General features: G+C 42.7%; 1 protein-coding gene across 4 annotated transcripts in view; it reads right to left on the bottom strand.

Moving 5' to 3' along the window:
• tmem201 (transmembrane protein 201) overlaps positions 1-25,417 on the bottom strand; it is a 184,835-nt gene that overhangs the window by 44,580 nt on the left and 114,838 nt on the right. For all 4 annotated transcript variants that reach the window (XM_072245174.1, XM_072245173.1, XM_072245172.1 and 1 more), the window contains exon 8: positions 2,565-2,636. In XM_072245174.1, the coding sequence (XP_072101275.1) occupies positions 2,565-2,636 (72 nt within the window). The remainder of the gene's footprint in view (positions 1-2,564; positions 2,637-25,417) is intronic.

The following is a 25,417-nucleotide window of genomic DNA, read 5'->3' as shown; positions in this document are numbered from 1 at the left end:
TCTCCTGTAATCTATAATCAGCTCCATGGTCTTGCTGACATTGAGTACTTTCTTGAATGTACCAAATTCCTTAGCAACAAATGAAAACATCATCTTCTAATGTTTACTCTTCATTCCTGGTTCAAATGGTGCTGTGGAGGCTTGTTTACTGAGGCACTAGCTGCTAGTTATAATGGCAGAGAGTGTGAACTGCTCTGATAAATCCCATTTGTATCCCACACATCACCGCTGCTTTTGTGATGCAATAATTAGAAGATAAGAAAGACTGCTACTTTAGAATGACTTTCAGGATAACTGTACGTTTTTAACCATATTCCTTGGGTCTGAGTTCTAATAAGAACAGACACAGCAACTTTGTTGACTGTCTCTCAAGGTGTGGGCTAATTAAAGAATACTGAAGCCCGTGTTTCCCCACATCTGCACTCTGTTAGGCAGGAGTTACAAACACTGAGGCTAATTATTTCAATTATAATTTAAATTTGAAATAATTTTAAAAATACAGAAGTCTTGTGAATCTGCTCTTAAAAGCACAACCTAATATGGTTTTCCAAAATCACTTATTCTGTCGACAACCAAAACTGATGTAAGATTGTGCAGCCTGGCATAATTCTGCTTAACCCAAAAGAGCAAAATAACTTGCATTTATAAATCTCCTTTAATGAACTTCAAAAAACTCAAAGTGATTTTGGAATTAATGAAATTCTTTCCAAGTGTGGGCATTGCAAGGGAGTGCAGAAGGCAAAGATGACCAATTATTTAGAGATACAGCACAGTAACAGGTCCTTCCAGTCAACAGGCCCAATTACACCCACGTGATCAATTAATCAACTAACCCATACGCCTTTGGATTGCGGGAGGAAACCAGAGCACCCAGAGGAAACCAACATGGTCACAGGGGGAACATACAAACTCCATGTAGACAGCAGTGGTAACTGAAAAGGGTCACGACTGCTGTATTAGAATTACCCTAACTGCTGCGCTACCATATCGTACTGTCTCTGACATATATCTTGATGTTTCACACCATTGTAAACTTCTTTAAAAATACTTACGTGCTTCGCAGCTAAATTGATTTTTTGTCTGATTCTGCCAAATCAAAGAATACATTATATTTTTAATTTGACTCAATGTATAATTTCTGGATGTAGATGGGCTTACCAGAATGTTGGCTAAACTTGGGGTCCAGAGTTAGAAGCAGAGGTTGTTTGAACTAGGACTTTATTCCCTGGAGTGTGGGAGATTGAGGAGTGATCTGATAGAGGTATACAAGATCACGAGGGGTCAATGCTAGGAAATGTAGGAGCCAAAGGTGGCCATTCTTTTTAAAAAAATTTATTCAGAGGTACTGAACAGTGCGTGCAGGCCCTTCCAGCCCAACGAGCCCATGTGACCAATTAATCTACTAAATTGTACATCTTTGGACTGTGGTAGGAAACTGGAGCACCTGGAAAAAAAGCCCATGCGGTCACAAGGAGAACATACAAACTCCTCACACAGAGTGGCGGGAATTGAGCACAACCCTGGCACTGTAAAACATTACACCAACCTCCACACTACTATGCCGCCTCCTTCCCAGCAATGCCCATGTCCTGTGATTGAAGAAATAATGTTACTGATTGATATAGTGACCATAAGTTGCCTTTCCAGTGGTGTGACCAACAAAAGTTCAGAGTTTTTTGTGTTTCCAAGCATTTTTGATTTGATACACTACATTTGAAGCGATGAAGAAATCAGTTAATGCAGCTAGCACAAGGAAAGACCATTTGGCCCATTGTGCCTATGTTGACCATAATGCCAATCTAATCTAATCCCATCTGCCTTTACATGACCCATATAATCATATCTGCCTCTACCACCTCCCTTGACAGCAGGTTCCAAGCTTCAACCATTCTGTAAAAAAATTGCCTCACAAATCTCCTTTAAACATTCCTCCTCTCATCTTAAATTTGTGCTCTTCAGTATTTCACATTTTCACACTGGGAAGAAGAATCTGACCCTGTGCCCTATCTATGACTCTCAGAAGTTTATACACTTCTATCAGGTCACCCCCTCACTCAAACTTTCATGCTCCAAAGACCCTACTTGCTTTAAACATCTGGATCAGTCTACTATGAGTAGTTTGTAATCTGATATCACCCTACTTCAATGTCCCCTTCTTGATACTCCAATCCACGCGCAGCTAACACTACACTCACCTTATTAATTTCAAGACTAATTTTGAGCAGCAAGGTAGTGTAGCAATTAGCATAATACTATTACATTGCCAGCAACTGGCGTTCAGTTCTGGTTGCTGTTTGCAAGCAGTTTGTACATTCTCCCCGTGACTACACATGGTTTTCCTCTGGGTGCTCCGATTTCCTCCCATATCTCAAAGATGTATGGGTTAGATGTTGGCACCAAAAGCACGACGACACTTCTGGGCTGTCCTCAGCACATCCTTGGACTGCGTTGGTCATTGATGCAATGAGACATTTCACTGTATGTTTTGATGCCTTGACATATGCGTGACAAAGAAAGCTTATCTTTTAATCTTTATCCAATTTTATGCTCTAAAATAAACCTACCCGAAGGGGGCGAATCCTTGAACATGGTTACTTGTGATGGTGGCCGACTTCCGCTGAACAAGTAGCCTGAATCTGTTGATGAACATGAAAATGAATTTTAGTTTCCAATCACAGAACGGTCAATGCACTGGTGGTCCCAATTAAAAGGGAATCCAAATATTCCCAGTTCATTCTCCTCTTGGACGTCTGAAATAAATGCCTAATCTCCAAGACACTGCCAAGAGCACCTGATGTTGGCCTTTGGCTTAAGATATGGAAGGTTCTAAATAAGATCCAAATGTACTCAGCTGTTGAAGTCACTTGATTTAGAATCAGTATTAAACAAATTGTATAGACCATGGCACCCTGATCAAACTGTGCAGCACAACCTTTATTTATTTAGAGATATAGCACAGGAACAGGCCCTTCCGGCCCAACGAGCTGCACCGCCCAGCAACTCACCAATTTAACCCTAGCCTAATCACGGGACAATTTTACAATGACCAATTAATGTACCTTGGGTGGTGGGCTGGAGATACATCACTAGCAATGGAGGTGCGAGGTGCTCCTATCCTCTGCTAGCCTGCAGGTCACCCTTGGGCAAGGTGTAGCACTTTCTTAGCGACCCTAATCAGGGCCATGTGAAGCCATGGGAGCAGATGGTGGATGGTTGTATGAGTAGCTGGTGCACATCTCAAGTCCTGGTTATGCCACCATTGACGCCAGGCAGACAACCTCTGAAGAATATTGATAATGGCTGGGGCCACCTGTCTTGTAAAGACACTGCTCAGAAGATGACGACAGCAAACCACTCTGTAGAAAAAATTTCTAGTCACGGAAAGACTATGATCATCCTGTCATATGAAACGGTACATTTCAAATGAATTAACTTACTAACTGGTCTGTCCTTGGAACATGAGAGGAAACTGGAGCACCTGGAAATCTTACAGAAGGCGCTGGAACTGAATTTCAAGCTCTGACACTCTGATCTGTAATAGCGTTGCACTAACTGCTATGCTACTGTGGTGCCTCTAAGTTTTACTTTGACTTAGAATTTCCTCTCAGTGGGTGCCAGAGGTCAGGATTGAACCTAGGTCTCTAGAGCTGTGAGGCTGTGACTGTACTCTCTATGTTGCACTATCACTTATAGACAGGCACCTCCTCTGCTCAAGACCAACAACCTTAGACTGGATTTGGGGCTCTAAGGCAGCCTTATAGAAGATGAGGTTCACGAGTATGATAGCAGGAATGAAAGGGTTAATGTATGAGGAGCGTTTGATGGCTCTAGGCCTGTACTCGCTGGAGTTTAAAAGAATGAGGGGGGATCTCAATGAAGCCTATTGGATATTAAAAGACCTAGATACAGTGGAGCAGCAGAGAATGTGAACTAAGGGGAGGAGTCTAGGACTAGCCTTAGAAGGACATGCATTTAGGACAGAAATGAGAAGGAACTTCTTTAGCCAGAGGGTGGTGAATCTGTGGAGGCCAAGACATTGGGTATATTTAAAGCAGAGATTGATATGTTAGTGATTAGTAAGAGCATCGGAAGTTATGGGGAGAAGGCAGTAGAATGGGGTTGAGTGAGGTGATAAATCAGCCATGATTGAATGGTGGAATAGATTTGATGGGCCAAATGGCCTAATTCTGATCTTATGTCTTATGGCCTTATTCCCAAGTTCACATCTCATTACAAAATTCTTCTATTTATAGAAGCAATTAAACCTGCTCACATAGCCCCCTCAGGTTGTGAATTCCAGAACACAACCAAAATATTCCCCTCAACTCTCCTTAAATCTGTGCGCTCCAGTTCCTGATATAATGAAAATTTCTCTCTGTAAAATGACCAGACTCATGGAGAATTTCTATTCTGCTGTTACCAGACTTTTGAATGGATACCTCAAACGCTAAAGATGGTCTCTCAACCTACTTTCTTATGGCTCTTCCACTTCTTACCTGCACTTTCTCTGTGGATACAATGTTATACTCTGCATTTTGTTTTCTTTTATGCAAGACATGATCTGTCTGGATGGGTTGCAAACAACGTTTTTCACTGTACCTTGGAACATAGAACAGTCCAGCACAGGAAAAGGCCAACACAAGGAATTCTGCAGACGCTGGAAATTCAAACAACACACATCAAAGTTGCTGGTGAACGCAGCAGGCCAGGCAGCATCTCTAGGAAGAGGTACAGTCGACGTTTCAGGCCGAGACCCTTCATCAGGACTAACTGAAAGAAGAGCTAGTAAGAGATTTGAAAGTGGGAGGGGGAGGGGGAGATCCAAAATGATAGGAGGAGGGGGAGGGATGGAGCCAAGAGCTGGACAGGTGATTGGCAAAAGGGATACAAGAGGATCATGGGACAGGAGGTCCGGGGAGAAGGAAAGGGGGGAGGGGGAGGAAAAACCCAGAGGATGGGCAAAGGGTATAGTCAGAGGGACAGAGGGAGAAAAAGGAGAGTGAGAGAAAGAATGTGTGTATATAAATAATGGATGGGGTACGAGGGGGAGGTGGGGCATTAGCGGAAGTTAGAGAAATTGATGTTCATGCCATCAGGTTGGAGGCTACCCAGACGGAATATAAGGTGTTGTTCCTCCAACCTGAGTGTGGCTTCATCTTTACAGTAGAGGCGTCCGGTGCTCCTGATGTGGCCTTCTATATATTGGCGAGACCCGACGCAGACTGAGAGATTGTTTTGCTGGACATCTACGCTCTGTCTGCCAGAGAAAGCAGGATCTCCCAGTGGCCACACATTTTAATTTCACATCCCATTCCCATTCTGACATGTCTAACCACGGCCTCCTCTATGGCCCTTGTGGCTAAAGGGATCGGGGGTATGGGGGGAAGGCAGGTACAGAGTTCTGAGTTGGATGATCAGCCATGATCATACTGAATGGTGGTGCAGGCTCGAAGGGCCGAATGGCCTACTCCTGCACCTATTTTCTATGTTTCTATCCGTTATTTATATACACACATTCTTTCTCTCTCTCTCCTTTTTCTCCCTCTGTCCCTCTGACTATACCCCTTGCCCATCCTCTGGGTTTTTCCCCCCTCCCCCTTTTCCTTCTCCCTGAGCCTCCTGTCCCATGATCCTCTCATATCCCTTTTGCCAATCACCTGTCCAGCTCTTGGCTCCATCCCTCCCCCTCCTGTCTTCTCCTATCATTTCTGATCTCCCCCTCCCCCTCCCACTTTCAAATCTCTTACTAACTCTTCCTTCGGTCAGTCCTGACAAAGGGTCTCGGCTGTACCTCTTCCTAGAGATGCTGCCTGGCCTGCTGCATTCACCAGCAACTTTGATGTGTGTTACAGGAAAAGGCCTTTTGGCCCACAATGTTGTGATCGAGCCAATTAAATGAGTAATCAAACAGCCAAGTAATCTTCTGCCTACATAATAGCCATACCCTTTCATCTTCCTCTCATTCATGTGCCTATCTAAACGTCTTTTAAGAGTCCCTCATGTATCTGCATCTACCACCACAGGCAGTGCATGTCACAAAGATAAACACATCTGTCAAAATCATGATTTTTTTAATACTTTTAACAAATCATCTCTCAGTCTCACTGCTGAAAGGTGAATCATATCAGTTTCTTCAGTCTCTTTACCTTAAATCCATCATCACCGACAATTCCAGCAAATCTCTTCTATACTCAGTGGCCTAATGGGATTCATTACTTTTGGCTGTGTAAAAAAAGTAAATATTGCTGATCCTAAAAAATTACTTGGAAATAATTCAGGCAAAATATTTTTAATTGAGGATGTCACTGTAATTTGGATCAATTGCACTGCCAGAATTTACAAGAAGATACAGTATACTAACAGGCAAGTTAGCATGCTTGGCCGTGAACGCCTGGTTAGAGTGATGATCATAATTGACCCAACAATTAATGAGAAGCCGTAACTTGAGCAACACAATGACTTTTCACATGTAAGCACTGCTGTTCAGAATTGAGACCAATGACTTATGAGACTTTAGCACATCTAATGTTACAATTACTAGGTAGATATTATGTATCAGTAGAGACAGAGAAGCGGAGAACTTTCAATGTCATTCAGAGTTGCAGCATCTGTTTTTGCCTTTTGTTAATCTGGCCTTCTGGATTAAATTCAGTGACTTCATCATTCTACAAACACATTCTCATCTAGCCCCGCTAAATCATTGTTGTCCTAGGAATGCTCCGAACAGAAACATCTGATACTTCCAGCAGACTTAAGGAGTGTTTATTTTTTTTATATTTATTTAGAGATACAGCACGGAACAGCCCCTTCCGACCCAACGAGCCACACTGCCCAGCAACCCACCAATTTAACACTAGCCTAATCACAGGACAATTTACAATGACCAATTAACCCACTAACCGGTCCATGCTTGGACTGTGGAAGGAAACCGAATCACCTTGGAGGAAACCCACGCGGTTCACAGAGAGAACATACAAACTCGTTACAGATGGCGCCAGAATTGAACTCCAAACTCAGATGCCCCACACTGCAATAACGTCACACTAACTGCTACACTACTCTGGTTGAAAGATCATTGTTTGGACTTCCCAAAATGCAAGAAGCAATGAAAGTTAGAAGTGCTGTCATCACCTGTTCCAAGTTTAAAATGCATTTATTATCAAAGTATGTATATCTGATACAGCTTTGGGATTCATCTTCTTACAGGCAGCTGCAAAACAAAAAGATACAATAGAATCCACAAAAAACCCCAAAGACAGTCAACTATCCAAATTGCAAAAAAAAAGAATAAATCGTGCAAACAATAAAAAATACAGACAACCCACAGAACATAAACCACAGAGTCTCTGAAAGTCAGTCCACAGCCATGTAGATAGGTCTGTGTTGCAGCCGGTCCAGGAGCCTGATGGCTGCAGGCTACAACCCCTGTGCCAGTTTAGCCCTGAGGTAAGTACCAATAGCAGCTGCAGAGCCAGTTTAGCACTGACGCGAGTAAAGCATCACAGAGTAGTGAGCTGAACACTGGTTCTTCCTTCACCCTTGGCTTTGACGTATTAATCTTTTTAATGTGGCTCAGCACTCAAATTGGCAAACATCGGTTTGTTATCCAGTCTCGGACCCAGGCCTCACTGCTTCAGTCCAGTCCCATGTCCACTCCGGCCACACCTGCATCCCAAATCCTTCAAGATACCACAAAAACGGCAGGTTATACAGATGGCTCAAAAGCACCACTCCAAATGGAAAATTAAAGGCTGGGGATTGCAGCGATCATAGTCCCGAAAAAGCATATTTGGTAGAATTGTTAGCAATTTTGTTAGCTGCCTGCAAAGCATTGCCGTGTTTGCCAGTGACATCTTCGCTCTTTCATCACCTCCAAGATGTGCAGAAGATTGTTTACAGTGTTATAGAGTCATAGAATCATAAAGCATGAAAGCAGGCCCTTCAGCCCAACAGCTCCATGCTGACCAAGAATTCAATCTCTGCTCATCAGATCTCGACAGGTGACAGCAACTCAAATAACCATGTTACACCAGTTGTGTGCAGAAGAGCACCTCTTGAAGTTGAACCTTGAAGTGGATGGACTACAGCAGCAGAAGACCTTGAATACTCAGTGGCCACTTTGTGTATTTTACCAACCTCTTCAAAGGAGGTGAAGAAACCAGCAAAGTGATAAAAGCTAGCATTCCTCTCTTAGCTTGTTACAATATGGACAAGTAACTGGGCGCCACAGTAAGGTAGTCGGTAGCAGATGCTATTACCGCTCGGGTGCTGGAATTTAGAGTTCAATTCCAGAAAGTTTGTACATCCTGTCCTGTGTGAGAATGGGTTTTCTCCCATGGTCCAAAGACATTGTAGTCAATGGGTTAATCGGTCATTATAAATTGCCCTGTGATTAAGATACTGTTAAATCAGTAGGTTGCTAAGCGGTGTGGCTTGAAAAGCCTGAGGGACCTGTTTCACGCTGTATCTCAAAATAAAATAAAAATAAACTGTGGGATAAACTCAAGACAATTTCCAAAGAAAACACTGTATCAAACATTTGATACAATAGAATCCTTCACATTATTGTGAAGCTCAGTACATTCCCCCTGGAATTCAATCAAAGCATTTCTGACATGCCTTGCCTGATCATTCTGCTCAGGTGTTGGGTTGAGAGTTGAATATGGCTGGTAATCTGCAGGAATCTTTACGCTGCTACCAAACGGGGGTGGGGGGGGGGGAGACAATCATCTCCAACACCTGTAGGTCAAGGGCCAAGCAGCCAATCTCAAAAACATCCAGTGTGGCATGTCAGAACGAACAGGAGAGCTGGATATGTCAAACCACTCCAATTCCCTGGCTGCTTCTTGAAGTGCAGCTGGGAGCCAAGGCTCGCTGTTGAATGTACCACCAGGACCTTTAGCCTCTCCTTCCCCAAAACTCTTCAAACGGCTGTTCCCTTCCCTCACACAGGCAATGAACCCTGCTGTTCCCAAACACAGTGGAACATATTGCTCAAGGCAGCAAGCACACACTGCCAATGCTGGAAATCTTAAACGTTATGGGACGATAGAAATTAGACCTTTATAGTTTCCAGCAATTTATTTAGCAAAACAGTGCAGAGTAGGCCCTTCCAGCCCTTCAAACCACACTACCCCAGCAACCCTCGACAAACCCAATTAACCCTAACCTCATCATGGAATAATTTACATTGACCAATTAACTCCTCTTTGGACTGTGGGAGGGAACCAAAGGATCCGGAGAAAACCCACATACTCCAGGATCAACTTTATTCACCCTATACATTCACATGTATTAGAGATTTGCTGTGATATGTTGGTGCAACATGCAACATAAAACAAAAACATTTAACAATTATACAGAATAAAGAAATAAAGTTAGAGGTTAAAGTACAGATATGGAGTAAAATGTGCATTAATAAATACCAGCATGGATTTACAGTGTGAAATGCATTATATAATGTGGTTTATAGTGTTTACAGTGCAGTGACAGGGTAATAGATAGAGGGGGTGGATGGGCTAACTAGAATGGTTGATCATATTAACTGCTTGGGGGAAGAAACTTTTAAGAACATAAGTGAATATTACACATAAGAAAATAAATTAAACGATTCGGGTATTTCATTGCCGTGAAGTGAAAAAAAGAACCTGGAATTTCTTTAATTCAGCCTGGGGATCTGGATGCTGAAGGCAAAACCAGTTTTTATTGCTACCCTGAATAATTAAGTATTTCTACATAATTGCCTTTGAGGGTAGCCAACCTCACCACAGATCTGTAACCAAAATTGCCTTTCATTCACAAAAATAAATGTTTTGCCATAGACCGCTCACCCTTCTTATACAATAATTTATTGTTCTCTGTACTGAGTAGTCAACACATGGCTATTACTGGAACTTTTGCTCATTGCAGGTTTGAGAGACCGCACTGCCTGCGCCACTTAGGTGGGAAAGTTATTGATCAAAACAGAATTGGTAATAAGAAATGAAAGATGAATGAAGCAATGGGGGAACCTACTCACAGAATCAATGTAATCTAATGACACAAGAGGCTGCTCAAACCATTTCGTTCACACCAGTCCAGAAAGAGCACAGGATACAGAGGAATACATACAAAATGCTACAACGAGGTCAGGCAGCAACTATGGAAAGGAATAAAGAGTCAACATTTCGGGCCAAAACATCAGCTGTTTATTCCTTTCCATAGATGCTGCCTGACCTGCCAGGTTCCTCCAGGAGTGAGTGAGTGAGTGTCTGCAGAATCTCATGTTTCTAATAAGCTGCAAAGGGCTGTAGACTCAGCCATCCCCATGGGCACCATCAAGGACATCTTCTGAAGGTGGTGCCTCAAGGCAGTGGCATTCATCCCTAAGGACTCTCACAATCCAGGACATGCCCTCTTCCCAGTACTATCAACAGAAAGGAGGTACTGGGGCCTGAAGACATATACTCAACATTGTAGGCACAGCTTCTCCTTTTTCACCACCAGATTTCTGAATGCTCCATGAACATTACCTCACTATTTGGCCCTCTTTTTAACCTTATTTATTACAGATATACAATAGCTTTGTCATATGCGCATGGAAAAATACAGTGAAATACATTACTTTGTGTCAATGACTAGTCCTGTCCAAGAATCGTGCTGGGAACGGTTTGCAAGTGTTGCTACGTTTCCAGTGCCAACATAGCATTCCCGCAATGCACTAACTCTAACTGGATGAAGTCCATGTGGTCATGGGGAGAACAAACTCCTTCTAGACATCAGTGGGAGCTGAACCCTGATTGGTGATCATTGGCACTGTGAAACAATTGTGTTAACCTCTACGCTATATACATGTTATATATTTGTTCTCCTTAACCAGAAATTACATTAAATAATCCTGAATCTTACTGTAACTTATGGCAATTTTTAAATTGCACTGTACTGCTGCTGCAAAACTATAAATTTCACAACATACAGTACGTCAGTAATATTAAACCTAATTCTGATTCAACCTAGCTCCACTATTCAACAACAGATCCACATCTCTGTAGCTCATGAGTCTTCAACACCACATCCAGGCTCTTTGTAAAGGTGTAGGTTTCTGCTCCTGCTTTTCCGATAGTGACTTCAGGTCCCCACTGCTCGCCAGTGAAAAAAAAATTGAGCACATTTCAAGTCTTTTTCTGGACATCCCAAGGAGTTTCACAGACGATGAACAGCTTTTGAATCATAGTCATTGTTGTAAAGTGGGAAGAGCAAGCTCCCACAAAAAATACATAATAATGAATTATGTACATAATTAGTGCAGATTAATAATACATTATTAAATCATTAGCTCCAACATTGGTCATAACTTTCCTTACAATTCTTCAAGACAGTGCCAAGGGATTTTTTTTACCTCCATAAGGAGAGGACTGAGGGGAAACAGCTTAATGTCCACATCTGCAGGATGGCACTTGCTCGGTGCTACACTGAAACACACCTTGGATGCCTGTGCTGAACTCTGGAATTAACCCATAACATTCTGACTCAGCAGTGAATGATTATGTCTGTCAAAAAGGATTGTTGAAAAAGGTTGATCAAGTTTAAACACAGATAGGGGAAAGAGTACAAAAGGAAGGAAGACTTATCTAAACAAATGATTTCTGACAATATCCTTCTGAAGTAGCGCCAGGTGTACTTGCTGTTGGGGGCGATGAGATTAATTTGTACTGGAGCCAATTCATCTGAGTAACCTCAGATTCTGAGCACAATAAACCAGGACCACTAAGTTGAGACATTGGACTGTTATTAAACACCTTTCTTGTCAAAAAAAAATCAACAGAAGATCTGGCCCCTGCTTCCTAAAGACACCAGCTCAACACACCACCATACAACTCCAGCTGCATACTGAACAGGATACAAAAAGAACAAGTTGTTTGGCAATTCCTTTTCACAAGACCATTGTGCCCCTTTCAGCTGACAATGAGGGAAGATGAGCTCCTTCTGGTGACCCCTCTCCTAGACAACCATGCACGACCCACCTGTCCGTGTCTTGTACTGATCACAGTCTCGTCAACAGCCTTTGTTCTCCAGCTCCCTCCCTCATCTATCACTATTGGCCCTGACAGGACTTCAAGAAAATAGGGGCTTCCACTGATAGCAGCCTGCCAGCCAAACTTTAACTCATGCAAGGCCAGATTGTCAGTCTCAATTTATAAATCTTTTTAGGGTCACCTGCACATTTTCAACAGTCGCCCTCATGTCAACATTTATCACACAGAAATGGCTTCTTTGCTACTTGACCCCATAGAATGGGCTTTTTGTAGGAATAAGGTGCGGAAGCCAGAGACACTTCAACACGCACCTGTGTATTGCACAAGATAATTCCCACAGGAACTCCAATTTTTAAAATATTTTAACAGAAGGCCATCACTACAATATTTGTCTCTCAAAGCTTTTCTTCTAAAGAGAAAGGTTTCTCCTGCTGTAAATGCCACCTTTTCATAGAAGTTTTAGTGTTAATTTGGCCCTCAGTTTGAAGTATACATTCTGCTGTTTCGTAGGGTTAACAGCCATGATTTGTCTAGTTTCCTGATAGACCACAAGACCTAGAAGCAGCCTTATGTACTGTAGTGATGCCACATAAGAACACAAATTTCATGACATATGTGAGTGATGATAAACCTGACTCTGATACGGGTCTCTACTGCGGACTGAGAGTGGGAAGGGAGCAGGGAGAGGGGAATCATGGTTGGGAAAAGGGGAAGGGAGAGGGGAGGGAGTGAGAAGCACCAGAGATATTCTGTAATGATCAATAAACTAATTGTTTGGAATCAAATGACCTTGACTGGTGCCTCAGAGGCTGGGTGTGTCTGCACTCATACTACTCGACCCAGCACTCCTTCTCTGCCACCTGACCCACACCTCTCTTGCTGTGCTTCACCTTCAACATTCCCAACATCCTTTTCTTCAACCCAGGTTACAAATTCACTCTCCACTCCACACTAACAAGTACTATATATATTTGTCTAAGCTTTTGCACAGTACTGTAGGTCACTTGGCTGATTGAGTCTGCTCCACCATTTGATCATGGTTGATTTATTTTCTCTCACAACTTCATTCTCCTGTACCCTTTGACACACTGATTAATCAAAAACCTAATGATCTCTGCCTTAAATATCCCCAAAGCATTGGCTTCTACAGCTGTCTGTGGCAATGAATTCCACAGATTTACCACTCTCTGGCTAAAGAAATTTCTCGTGATCTCTGTTCTAAAGGGATGTCCTTACATTCCAAGGCTGTGCCCTCTGGTAAACAAACAAGATGGGTTTAATTCGCAGGTTGGGGAGGGGTGGGTTGAGCCTGTGGTGGGTTTGGGTGAAATGAGGTTCTGATCAGGTGATGAGATGGAAGGGAGGAGGGATACGTGATACTGGAATTAGATCAGGGGCTTTTTTATGCCATGGTCCCCTACCAATAACCAAGTAGTCCGTGAACCCCAGGTTGGGAACATGTGAATTATATTGAGGAGGTTCAGCCCAACGCTTCTAACTTCACGGCTTCCAGGCTGGCTTCTGTGTGGTTCTGCTGAACATTGTGGACATCCTATATTGGTGCCAGAATATGTGGCGAAACTTGAGGGCTGCCTCCAGTGCATCCGTGGGCGTGTTGGTCATTAAAGCAAATGATGCATTTCACTGCTGGTTCTGATGTACATGAGATAAATAAATGAACCTGAATCTGGATAACTACTGGATGAACTTGTGCCAGATACGGCCTGTTACAAGCATGGCAGTTCCGTTCCAATAAATGGGAGAAATCAGCTGGCATGGGGGAGGGACATGGGACAGGGAGGGGTTATTTTAACAAAGTCTTTCAAAAGTTTTAATTTCTTTTAAATCATTTTTTTAAATCTTTAGACAAGCCCCAAGTGATGTTAATTGTTAACAAACTGTCAATGGGATCTTCAGCTACTGAGTTTGAGTGAGGCTTCACCAGCTGTCAAAGCTGCTGTGTGAGTGCAGCCAACTGCTCACTCTGAGATGACCCCGTCATGTTAAAGTTCCTGGGCTTCCTATGGAAGATATTGCTAATCTGGGAGAAGCAGTGTGCCTCATAGGTTTAATAGATGGATTAGCTTTATTTGTCACATGTATATTGAAACATGCAGCGTTTCTGTCAATGATCAACACCGTCATCATCATTGTGCTGTGACATATTGACGTGGGCAATCATGATCTTGGTGACCATGTTTATTCCTGGCAAATTCTTCTGCAGAGGTGGTTTGCCATTACCTTCTACTGGGCAGTGTCTTTACAAGATGGGTGACCCCAGCCATTATCAATACTCTTCAGAGATGGTCTGCCTCGCGTCAGTGGTCACATAACCAGGACTTGTGGTATGCACCAGCTGCTCATACGACCATCCACCACCTGTTCCCATGGCTTCATGTGATCCTGATCGGGGACTAAGCAGGTGCCACACCTTGCCCAAGGGTGACCTCTAGCTATTGGGGGGAAGAAGTGCTTCACACCTCCTTTGGTAAGGACTTATCTCCATCCCACAACACAAATCAGTCCGAGAATGTACTGGGGGCAGCCCACAAGTGTCACTATGCTTCCGCGCCAACATAGCCTGCCCAGAATTTACTAACCCTAACCCATACGCCTTTTGGAATGTGATAGGAAACCAAAGCATCCAGAGGAAATCTACACAACCATGGGGAGAACAGAGAAACTTCTTACAGACAGTGGTGGGAATTGAACCCCAATCTTCTGATTTCAGACCCTGTAAAACATTATATTAACCATTACACTACCATGCAATGTACCACGGACAAGCAGCGAATGAGTCCTGGGCAATGGAAGATGTTCCCCAAAATTTCTTTATAACTTTATGTCAACTTTTCTCCCCCCAAGTTGGTAACCAGCAGTTGTCTCCTCTTCTCTTTCCTAAGCTCTGAAATTCTTTTCCTAAAATCTCCCAGCTTTAAAGTTTACCATAAAGCTTAGCTTTCTCACCAAACTTTTGCTCTCCTGTCCCAATATCTTCTGAAGTGATGTAGTGTTTCTTTGGAGTGTTTTGCTACAACAAAGGCTTTCCCCCACATCAGCCATTACTGTCATTATTAGTGTAACATCCTCTCACAATATTTGAAGACTACAGCAAACTACCAGGACAACAGAAAAAGTAGTTGGGCTGCAGTCCACCATCACTGCATGTGTCCAAGACAAAGAACTAGGCAGGACACTATCCACCCAGTGACCTGCCTTTTCCCAAAGCCCCCTTCTGGAGAGGGCTATAAGGCTATTAAAACAAAAAATTCATGCCATCTTAAATTTCTTCCCTTATGTAGTTAATCTGACCAATTATTCTAGTAAGCCACTCTATCTATTACCTCTGTCACTGCACTGTAAACACTTTAAACCACCTTTTGTAATGCTGTTTACATTTAACCTCTTAACCATTTAACGTTTAACCTTTAACCTCTTAATTAATTTTTACGTAACTTGTATAATTATTGAATGTTGCTTTTTGTTGCACGTCAGGGCCAACACACCACGGCAACTTCCTCATATGTGTCGATGTAGATGGCAAATAAAGATGATCCTTGATCTGTTCAGAAATGGAAGTGGTAGCTGGAAATTGGACCAATGCTTTGTGGACAGAAGAGATTCTGCAGTTGCTGGAAGTTCGGAGCAACACACACAAAATGCTGGAGGAACAGCAGGTCAGGGAGCATCCATGGAAATGAATAAACAGTCGATGTTTCAGGCTGAACGAATGAAGGACCTAAGCCCAAAACACCAACTGTTTGTTCATTTCCATAGCCGCCTGCCCAGATGAGTTCCTCCATCATTTTGTGTATCGCTAATGCTTTGCAGAAATGTCTACAATCTCACCTCTCCAAAGCAGTAAATATATTTTACACCGCCAGGTTCAGGAACAGTTACTACTCTACAACCATCAGGCTCTTGAACATCCATTGGAATGTTCCCACAACCAATGATCTCACTTTAAGCACTCTAATCTCATGCTCTCGTTACTTATTGCTATTTAGTTATATTTGTATTTGCATAGTTTGCTGTCTTCTGCTCTCTGGTTGATCTTCCGTTGATCCTGTTATAGTTACTATTCTATAGATTTGCTGAGTATGCCCACAGGAAAATGAATCTCAGGGTTGTATGTGGTGACATATATGTATTCTGGTAATAAAATTGACTTTGAATATTTGAGTTTAGAATTTGCTGCCACTTACAGATGACCAAGTGTGGCGATTTTATTTAACTTTACCATCCGGTTAAGAAGATCCTGCACAAGCACCACAGGCTGGTAATCCAGTATCAATACCACAATGTTGCCATATAATCGGCAAAGGGAAATGCCAAACTCAGGGCTTTTTCCTCTTCAGGGTGCCAGATGATCTCATGAAAATTGGACATTTAGATAATAGCGGCTTGTGACTAAGGTCCAGACATTAAGGACTCCCACAGCCAATTATTTTATTCACTTGTTGATATTTAATTAACATTGTCTGAATGTTCAAAACAACATAGAGTGTGATTCTGTAATTTTCTAATGGTAATTACAATTCCCAACTAAAATGTACTGCAATACACAGGTAACACTGAACTATAGTCCCACAAATTTAATTAAAAGGCAAACAAAATTATAAAGACAAACATTAGATGTAACTAAACTACAAGAACCAACACAAATGCATAATCACAGTTTGGTGTTAGAGTAGACATCTAACTAAATGAATGATAAACAGGACCAGCACCAGGCTGAAGCCATTGGAGCAGATGTTACTGGTACACAATCCACTTCAATCACTTTTTGCCCCAATAACTAAGTACTGTTTTCATTCCCATCTTCATCAAATCTCCTCTACCATCCACTTCCACTATGAATTCCCCCACACCCATTTCTGCCACATACAACTCAATGCTGCAGTGTGTAAGAGCTGAGAACTTAACTAGTTTTTGATTTATGTTGCTCACCAGTGGGTTATCAACATTGAGTCCGTGGGTGTGGTGTTTGTGGAGCTAAAACCACTAGATGCCCTTCAGTCCATGTGGTTCATACCAGTCTGGTCTGCCTAGGACCATTTACCCCCACCCAGACCACAGCCCTCAATACCCTTCTCATCCATGTACCTATTCAAATTTCTCTTAAGTTTTACAATTGAAGCCGCATCCATCACTTCCACTGGCAGCTTATTACATATCACATCTCCATCTGAGTGAAGAAATTCCCTCTCAGGTTCCCCTGAAATATTTTACCTTTCACCCTAATCCTATGATCACTATTTCTAGACTTACTCAAACTGAGGAGAAAAATGCCCAAAGACATTCATCCTATCTATACTCCTTATAATTTTGCATACTTTTACAAGATCTCCATTTATTTATATAACACTCTAGGGAATAAAGTCTTAACCTTTTCAACCTTTCCCTATAACTCAGGTCCTCAAGTCCTGGGAACTTCCTTGTAGTTTCTCTGTACTCTTTCAAGCTTGCTTATGTAACTCCTGCAGATGGGAGATCCAAGCAAAATTAATAACCAGGAAACGGGACTGGGATCAATTCCCCTGGTTTAGAGGGATATGGTTCAAATGCAGGCAAGTGGGACTAGCTCAGTTAGGCAACCTGGATGGCATAGACAGGTTAGGCTGAAGGCTGCACAGGCCTAGGTTCCTGGAGTAAGATGATCAATTATGGTGCTCTGCCTCTACCTCAGCTGTAGCCCAGAACAGTTAATCCAGAGAGATCATAACCCAGCCTTCAGGCAAATAGAGATTTTCCAGTTTAAATTGGTTCATTAAATCAGTGTTTTGGGAGTGCGGACAACTAGTTCCATGAAAAAATAAAGGCCAATAAAGGATTAGAAACCATCTGAAATTTCCTGGAGGCACAAGAGACTGCAGATGCTGAAATCTTCATTCAGCACTTTCATTCTATCTGTTGCAAGAGACAGGATCTCCCAGTGACCACTTATTTCAGTTGGACTTCCCACTTCCACAATGATACATCTGTCCATGACCTCTTCTACTGCCATGATGAGACCAAATTATGGGTTGGAGAAGCAATACCTCACATTCTGTCTGGATAGTTTCCAACTCGATGGTATGAACATTGATTTCTCCAAGTTCTAGTAACCACTCCTCTCTCACCCCCCCCACCACCTTTTTGTTTCCCCATAGTGGTGGCCCTTTCATCCTTTCTCTTCTCCTCCCCTGCCCATCGCCTCTCTCCGATTCCCCACCTCCTTCCTTTACTCATCTGTCCTCTCCTATCAGATTCCTTTTTTTCAGCCCTCTACCTCTTTCACCTATCATGTCTCAGATTCTCACATCACCTCATCCCTCACCTATCACCTTCCCACAGGAGCATCGTGGTTAGCGTGATGCCCATACAGCTTAGGGCATTCCAGAGTTCAGAGTTCAATTCTGGCGCCATATCATAAGGAGGTTCTGTACACCCTCCCTGTGGAATACATGGGTTTTCCCCTGGGCGCTCCAGTTTACCCCCAACGTACTGAGTATGTGAAAGCATCATTGTAAAGTGTCCCGTAATTAGGTTAAGGTTAATCGGGGTTGTAGCGGCATAGCTTGAAGGACCTACTCTGCACTGTAACGCTAAATAAATAAAAAAATCTTGTACTCCTACCCCTCCTTCCACCTTATTACGGCTTCTGCACCCTTTAACACCAGTCCTGATGATGTCAACAGTTTATTCCCCTCCATAGATGCTGCCTGGCCAGTTGATTCCTTCAGTATTTGGTGTGCGTTACTCAAGACTTCCAGCATCTGCAGAATCTCTTGAGACTATGAGATGCTGGAATCTTAGCCACCAAACAAGATACTTTAGGAGCTCAGCAGTTTGGGCAGCATCTGTGGAGGGAAATGGACAGATGACGAACTAATTTCCCTCCACTGATGCTGTTTGACCCACTGAGTTCCTTCAGCATCTTCAGTTCCTTTCCAGTCAGTCTTTAGTGGTGTTTGGCCATTGGCAGAGGGACTGGTAAGCTTTCAGAAATGGTTTCAACCTGTATGATCTTGTTTCATTTCAAGCTGTATCATTAGAAATATAGAGAACAGACGAACAATCAACAAACAACACCTAGAGATGTTAATCTTTTTAAAGAGTTAAGCTGGCAATAAAAGTAATATTTAAATATAAATATAGTGTCACATGAGAACACTGCTCGTCTTGGAATACTTAATTTGGTTCTCACAATTGACACTAAAAATAAACCAGAGAGTAGAGGAGATTGCCTGCCAAACCATCAAGGATCAACTGCTAGAATTTACCTAGTCATTTATGTGAAGATCCCTGCTCTATTTGTCTACACAAATGATCAGATTTCCCAAGGAATCCACAGGTGGCAGAGTATATCATAGACCATAAAAATACAGGAGCAGAATTAGGCCACTTCACCTATCGACTGCTCTGCTATTCTATCATGGCTGATTTATTATTCCTTTCAACCCCATTCTACTGCCTACTCCCTGTAATTTTGATGCCCTTACTAATCAAGAACCTATCAACCTCTGCTTTAAATATACCCAAAGACTTGGCCTCCACAGCCATCTGTGGCAATGATTTCCAGATTCATCACCTTCTAGCTAAAGAAATCCCTCTTCACCTGTTCTAAATGGACATCCCTCTTTTCTGAACCTGTGCCCTCTGGTACTAGACTCACTACAGGAAGCATTCTCTCCACATCCACTCTGTCTAGGCCTTTCAATACTTGGTTGGATTCAATAAGAGCCCCCCCCCCCCATTCTTCTATAAACTTCAGTCCAGAGCCATCAAATGCTCCTCATACATTAATCCTATCACTCCAGAATCATTCTTGTGAACTTTCTCTGGACCCTCTCCAATACCAGCACATCTTTTCTTAGATAAGGTACCCAAAACTGCTCACAATACTCCAAGTGCAGTCTGACCAGTGCTTTATAAAGCCACAGCATCACATCTTTGTTCTTATATTCTAGTCCTCTTGAAATGAACGCTAACATTGCAATTGCCTTCCTTACTCCGACTCAACCTGCAAGTTAACCCTTTAGAGAATCCTGCACAAATATTCCCAAGTCTGTTATCACCTGATTTTTAAAAATTTTCTCCATTTAGAAAATAGTCTATGCTTTTATTCCTTCTACCAAAGTGCATGACCATACATTTCCCTACACCACATTCCATCTGTCACTTCATTGCCGATTCTCTCAATCTGTCCAAGACATTCGGCAGACTCCTTGGTTCCACAACATTACCTGCCCCTCCTCCTATCTTTATATCATCTGCAAACTTGGCCACTAAGCCATCAATTCTGTCATCCAAATTGATGGCATGTAACGTGAAAAGAAGCAACTCCAACACCAATCACTGTGGAACACCACTAGTCAGTGGCAGCCAACCAGAGTGGCTTCCCTTTATTCTGACTCTTTGCCTCTTGCCAGTCAGCCAATCTCCTATACATGCTAGAATCTTTCCTGTAATACCATGGGCCCTTATCTTGTTACACAGCCTCTTTTGCAGCACCTTGTCAAAGGCCTTCTGAAAATCCAGGTCAACAACATCCACTGACTCTCCTTTGTCTACCCTGCCTGTTATTTCCTCAAAGAATTCCAAAAGATTTGTCAGCAAAGATTTTCATGCAAGGAAACCATGCTGACTTTGATCTACTTTATCATGCACCTCCAAATACTCTGAAAACTCATTCTTAATACAGGTGTCCCCCGCTTTTTGAATGTTCACTTTACGAAACCTCACTGTTAAGAAAGTCCTACATTAGTTACCTGTTTTTGCTAACAGAAGGTGTTTTCACTGTTACGAAAAAAAGCAGCGCGCGGAAAAATTAACGCGCCGCGCGCCCCGAGCAGCCGCTGTCCCCCGGATTCAGAACGGCATTCTTGCCGGCATTGCTTAAACACGTGCCTGTGAGCAGCCGTTAGCAAGATGAGTTCTGAGGTATCAGAAAAGCCTGGAAGAGTTCGTAAGGTGTTACACTTAGCGTAGAACTAGACATAATTAAGTGCTTCGATCGTGGTGCACGAAGTAAGGACAAGGTGAGTCTGGCTTGTGGAAGTTGACGAAGATGATGTTGAAGAGGTTTTGGCATCCCATAACCAAAAGCTGATAGATGAAGAGCTGATGCAATTGGAAGAGGAAAGGATAACAATCGAAATTGAATGCAGTAGCGAACAGACCAAAAGTGAAGTCGTCCAGGAACTGAACGTGAAGCAACTGCGTGAGATTTTCGCTGCAATGATAAAATACAACCTTAATTTTGAAAGGGTACGTCGGTTTAGGGCATATTTGCAGGATGGTTTGAGTGCTTACAAAGAACTGTATGATCTAAAAATGCGCGAGGCTAAGCGGTCAAGCAAGCCTTCCACATCAGCCACAGCAGACGATGAACCTTGACCTTTGACATCGAGGCAGGTAATCATAGGAGAAGATGACCTGCCTCCCTGATGGAAACAGATGACACCCCAGTGTCCCACCACCCCAACCCCCGGGCTGTGGACAGATACCGATTCGCGGGGAATGCAGCGGTAGCTGGGAGGCACCCAGCACATCTTTAAGAAAAAAGCCAAAATAAACAAGCTAATTAATTAGGTGCCGCCCGGCACGTAAATGTTGGCCCAGATCAGAGGCGAAGCAATCAGCAATCACCTCTGATCTGGGCCGACATTTACATGCCGGCGGCACCTAATTAATTAGCTTGTTTATTCCCGCTTTTTTCTTAAAGATGTGCAGGGTGCCTCCCAGCTACCGCTGCATTCTTCGCAGATCGGTATCGGTTCGCTGCCTGGAGGGTGGGGGCCACTGCACCACCCCAACCTCCGATGACTCAGCCTAATACACCATCGACATCATGTGTGCTCGACATCTTCCCGATTCCCGTAAGTGATACTACACTGTACATACATTGTTTCTACTTTATATAGGCTGTGTATTTTTATGTGTTATTTGGTATGATTTGGCAACTTCATCGCTTAAAGGTTACTGGAGAGCGCTTGTGTGGGATTTTCGCTACGGAGAACAGTGCGGCAATGATTGTGGAAAAGTATTTCTACTTTATATAGGCTGTGTATTCATCACATCATTCCTGCTTTTACTATATGTTACTGTTATTTTAGGTTTTATGCGTTACTTGGCATGATTTAGTTGTTTATTTTTGGGTCTGCGAACGCTCACAAATTTTTCTCATATAAATTAATAGTAATTGCTTCTTCGCTTTACGACATTCCAGCTTACGAACCGGTTCCTAGGAACGCTCTACCTTCGGATGGCGTGGGAAACCTGTAATGGACTCCAACATTTTCCCAACTACTGAACTCGAGCTAACTTGGCCCATAATTTCCTTTCTTCTTTCTACCTCCCTTCCTTCTTCAAGACTTATCTACTTGCAGACCTTTCAGCTTGCCAAACACCATCTCCTTAGTTATAGCAACTTCACTCACTTCTGCTGTCTGATATAGAACAGTACAGCACAGGAACAGGCCCTTTTGCTCATGATGTTGTGGAGAACTAAATAAGATAATAATGACTCATTAAACTAATCACTTCTGTCTGCACATGGTCCATAATCTCTCCATTCCCTACATAAAGTTCTTCAACCAATGCTGAAACAGCACTTCATTATTGCAATAGTTAATTTCAGTAATAACATCGAAATGTTAAGATAATGACACAAACTCTTGCTTGTTACATACACCTATTAGGGTGCATTCTCCAGATACCTTTTTAGGTAACCATAGCCTTCAGCCAGGAGCAGATGTCATCAGGTGGTTCCCAACCTTCACAGATTGTTTCAACCCTTAACCACTACACTCTGCAGTTGGTGGGCCGGCAGTGGTAGCCAAATCACTGCCCATCTGTTCCTGGCTTCCAGCTTCCCTCCTCTCGCCTACTCCAAATCCAACAAGAGGCTCGTTCTGTCTCTTCCCCCATCCTACGAGCTGCCTGTTTTTTGCTCCTTTCGACCAGGCCCAGAGCTGATTTACTTCAAGGTCTTTAGCTCATGGGCCTCTTCCCATCCCTCCTCCCATGGCACAGTCAGCTCAACCAGAATTATTTTCCTGTCTTCAGTTGACCACAGTACAATGTCCGGGCATAGGGTTGTGTGCACCACATCTGGGAACTGCAGCCTCCTTCCCACATCTACCCTCATCTCCCAGGACCTGACCGTTAGCAGCAGATTAGGCTTTGGTTGTTTGGTTATGAAAGGCCTGGCTCCCTCTTTGATGAAGGTGATGGCCTTCCTCAAATCTGTGCCAGCCGTCCTCTTCTTGCATCTCTCCCACTCTAGTGTGTCAGCAAGAGCCAGAGGCACCTTATCATGGCGCCACCTATACTGTCCTTGAGTTAGAGCTGTTTTGCACCTGGACAGTACATGAACCAGTGTCCCCTTTTGACCACAGAGCTTACAGTTCAGGTCCTCTCTTTCCCCCATGTGTACAGATGTAATGGCGAAGGAAGGGTGTCATATACAGATCGCAAAAGGAAGGAAATACAGAAGGGCTCCAGTTTCCATAACTCTGCCCATGAGATCTTGCGCTTAGGCAGATCCCATTTTGTCCAGGCACCCTAAAACATTCTGAAGACAAAGGTGATACAAAATGCAAGCTTGGTCTTCCTTTCCAATTATATGCTTCAATTATATATCCGATGATGAGATATTAAACTAAGTTCCCATATTGTCTTGTAAAGTGGATACAATTTCTAAGAGGCATCAAGGAGATCTCTCCAGTGCCCTGACCATATTGATCCCTGAACCCACGTCACTGAAACACAATCTGAAGGGAAGTGTCTGTGGTAATCAACTACCCCAGCACCATTGTTTCTATCATATAAAAGGAAAGGGATGCAGGAGCAAAACCGATGAAGCTGCATCATGAACAGGCACTGATCAGCCTACAGAGAATATCAAAAATTATAGCACAGAACAGTACAGGTCTTTTGACCCACAATGTTGTGCCAACCTTTTAATCTACTGTAAGATCAATATGAACTCTTCTTTCCCACATAGCCCTTCATTTGTGAGTGTCTTTGGTATGTCAACAAAGACACTCACAAATTCCTATAGATGTACCACGGAGACCATTCTAACTTGTTGCGTCACTGTCTACCACAGGGGAGGGGAGGCACTGCACAGGATCAAAATAAGCTGCAGAAATTGTAAACTCAATCAGCTCCGTTGTGGATACTAGCCTTCCTAGCATCCAGGACATATTCAAGGAGCGATGCCTCAAAAGGCAGCATCCATCATCAAAAAACCCATCACACAAGACATGCCCTCTTCTCATTGCTACCATCAAGGTGGTGGCACAGGAGCTTGAAGGCACACCCTCAGATTCAGGAACAGCTTCTTCTCCTCTGCCATGAAATTTCTGTATGGCATTGAACTTATGAACACTACCTCACTTCTTCTTTCCCCCTCTTTTTGCACTAGTGTAATTTATAGTTTTTATTTTACAGGTGTGCACCGCTTAACGTCCATTTGGACAACGTCCGATCGCATATATGTCTGTAGTCCTGATTGGAGAACGTCATGTAGCAGACGTAACGAAGCTCGTGTATCGCGAATCTCTTGAGTGTAGTAGCGTTATCTCTCTGTTTAATTTTCTTTTGAAAATATTATCGTAAAGTGCATCATGGCTTCCAAACGCAGGTTATCGGACCTGAAACTCTTCCAGTGGAACACTATGAGGAAGTTGAGGACAGTGATGTGGATGATCCTGATCATCTTTGATAAATTGTGTGTAATATAGGCTAAGAAAGTGTTTACATAAATGTTTAAAAAGCGAAAGTTAAAAAGTTTAATATGAAATAAAAAAATTATAGTGTATGTATTATAGTGTACAGTATACAGTTTTAGTGTAAGTTCTTGGCTATTTAGTCAATACAGGTACACTACAGTACTCCATATAGGTTTGCTAAGTATATAATATGGTGTTCTCACAACGTCCAAATCACATAACGTCCGATTTCACAGAATGTATTATGGACGTTAAGCGACACACACCTGTATATTGCAATGTATAGTTGCCGTATAACAAAAAAATTCATGACATATGCCAGTGATATTAAAACAGATTCTGATTTCTCTATCATCCATGTACCTATCTGAGAGTCTCAGAAATATTCCTAAACATATCTGCATCTACCATCATACCTGGCAGGGCGTTCCACATACCCACCACTCACTGTGTTAAAAAAAACACTTAGCTTTGACATCCCCTCCATACTTTCCTCTAATCATTTTAAAATTATGCCCCCTTGGATTAGCTATTTTCACTCTGGGAAAAAGTTCCTGCTTGTCCACTCAATCTATGCCTCTACTCATCTTGTACACCTCCATCAAGTCACATTTCATTCCCCTTTGCTCCAAAAAAAAAAAGCCCTAGCTCGCTCAACCTCTCCTCACAAGAACTGTATAG

The sequence above is a fragment of the Mobula birostris genome, chromosome 27 (assembly GCF_030028105.1).
Source record: "Mobula birostris isolate sMobBir1 chromosome 27, sMobBir1.hap1, whole genome shotgun sequence".
Taxonomy (NCBI): Eukaryota; Metazoa; Chordata; class Chondrichthyes; order Myliobatiformes; family Myliobatidae; genus Mobula; species Mobula birostris.
Note: the sequence above shows the minus strand (reverse complement) of the source record. Positions and strands in the feature narration are given on the sequence as shown.